Source organism: Propithecus coquereli, unplaced genomic scaffold (genome assembly GCF_000956105.1).
Source record: "Propithecus coquereli isolate 6110/MARCELLA unplaced genomic scaffold, Pcoq_1.0 Scaffold113, whole genome shotgun sequence".
Lineage (NCBI taxonomy): Eukaryota > Metazoa > Chordata > Mammalia > Primates > Indriidae > Propithecus > Propithecus coquereli.
The window spans coordinates 2,365,423-2,367,820 of NW_012135303.1; the positions used below are offsets into that span (position 1 = coordinate 2,365,423).

Here is a 2,398-nt window from a genome sequence, read left to right on the forward strand (position 1 = left end):
GCTAGATCAATTTTACTCCACTGCGGGATTTGCCCCGCTCTCCTGGAGTCCCCAGGCAAGCAGCACCTGGGAGGGCTGGCAGGCAGGGAGCTCGCAGTCTGAGTACCCCTCAGTCTGCTATAGGGCCCCAAAAGGAAAGGTCCCATTCCTTGGAGATGCCTCCGTGCTATGGCTAAATTGTCTCTCTGGGCACCCACGGGTAGGGAAGGGGAAGGGGAAGGAGAGAATGGAGCAATATGGCATCTGCCAATAGGCTCAGGTCTGCATGCTGGGAGGTGCCCCAAGGGAGCTAGGAGCCTGGTGCCCTGTCCGCAAGAGGCCACCGCTCACTGGTGACAGCCATCTCTGGGCTGGTGTTGGCAGGTCTCTCCAGCCGCTCAGGAGCCCACCAACAGTCCAAGATGCAAGGGAGGGGAAAGTTATTGTTCCACCTACCCTTGTCGCTGGTCTCCAAGCCTCTCGGGGACCTTTCTCCTTCCAGTTCTCCTCCGCAATGTCTTCCCGTGGAGTCTCCTGTAGTTTCAGGCACCCTTCCTTCCCACTCTCACCCGATCTATGTTTTTCTGCTAGTTTATTTTTTTCACTTTCTTCTAAAATCTGTCTTTTTTGCAGAGACACTATGACTGGCAGCTTTTCTGGTCTACCATCTTGGCTCCTCCTCCTGGGCAAATTTTATATCCAATTTCTGCTCAGAATTGAAGTTGAAAATTTAACTGTATTTAGGGCATTGCAATGCGGGCTAGTAACATAGTTTAAGTCTGAAGGCCTGTCACAAAGTTGTTAAACCAACCTGTGCCTAGCCCACATCACAGTGTGTGAGGTTCCCACAGGCAACCAGGATATAAGTACATGAGATTCAGTTCAAATACATTAGCATACATTTCCCACATCTCTCACTCTCTAGTTCAAAACTATTCCTATTTTATATTGTTCTTTAGAATTTTTATTCTCATTTTGTTTGCAGAGAGAAACAGATTTTTTTTCCATCTACTTAACATTGAATTTCTTATCCTTAGCAACTACAGAACACACCAAGCAAGCTTACTGAAGACCACAAAGAAGAACAAATGGAAGACAATTTTCTTACTGAAAACCTCAATAAGTAAGCAGGCATAAATTGCACATTGTGTTATTATATAATTTTATATTGTATAATTGTATATTCACATTGGTACTCATGTCATCTCCTTTGCCTGCCATGTTAGAAATTGAAGAAAAAAAAACAAAAAAACAAAAAGGTATCATCATATGATATATGTGGAAAGAATTATTTCTTCTCTGGCTTACTGAATATTTTTTCTATGTCATTTTTCCAATCAACAAAACTAAACATTTGTGTCTTAGCCCTGGGGTCCCCAATCCCTGGGCTGTGGCCTGACCGGTCTGTGGTCTATTAGGAACTGGGCTGCACATCATGCCTGAGCTCTACCTCCCCCACCCCAACCCCTGTCTGTGGAAAAATGATCTTCCATGAAACTTAGGAATAGGGGACTGCACAGCAGGAGGTGAGCAGCTGGCTTCATCTTCATCTGTATTTACATATTTACAGCAGCTCCCCATGGCTGGCATCACCACCCCCCATCCCCCATGGAAAAATTGTCTTCCATGAAAACAGTCCCTGGTGCCAAAAAGGTTGGGAACTGCTGTCTTAGTCCATTTTGTGTTTCTGTAACAGAATACCTGAGACTGGGTAATTTATAAAGAAAAGAGGTTTATTTCTTATAGCTCATGGTTCTGCAGACTGGGAAGTTCAAAGGCATGGCCCTAGGTTCTGGAGAGGGCTTTCATGTTGTGTTATAACATGGCAGAAAAGGTCAAAAAGGAAGCAGACACTTGCAAAGGAGCAAAATTGTAAGGAGCATTCTGGCTTTATAACAACCCACTCTCAGGGGAATATCCCCAGGAAAACTAATCCAATCTTGTGAGAATGAGAACTTACTCATAACCATGAGAACAGCACCAAACCACTCATGAGGTATCTGTAACTGTTGGCATGACCCAAACACTTCCCACTAAGTCCCACCTTCCAACACTGCGACATTGGGGTTGAGATCACATTTCAACATGAGTTTTGGTGGGGACAAACTCAGACCTTGCCAGTTTGTTTTGAAGCCTTAGAGTTTTGTTTTTTTTCTTCCATTTTTAACATGGCAAGCAAAGGAGATAACATGAGTACCAAAGAGATTGGAGTATTACTCCAAATTCTGCCATTTAGGAGACTGCTCCTTGTATTAAGAGCCACAAGTAGGCCGGGCGTGGTGGCTCACGCCTGTAATCCTAGCACTCTAGGAGGCTGAGGCAGGTGGATCGCTCAAGGTCAGGAGTTTGAGACCAGGCTGAGCAAGAGCGAGACCCCGTCTCTACTAAAAATAGAAAGAAATTATCTGGACAACTAAAA

General features: G+C 44.8%; 1 protein-coding gene across 1 annotated transcript in view; it reads left to right on the forward strand.

Moving 5' to 3' along the window:
* Positions 1-2,398, forward strand: part of ICA1L (islet cell autoantigen 1,69kDa-like) — a 45,115-nt gene that overhangs the window by 23,451 nt on the left and 19,266 nt on the right. Inside the window, exon 7 of the mRNA XM_012655260.1 lies at positions 1,017-1,102. Within this exon, the coding sequence (XP_012510714.1) occupies positions 1,017-1,102 (86 nt within the window). The remainder of the gene's footprint in view (positions 1-1,016; positions 1,103-2,398) is intronic.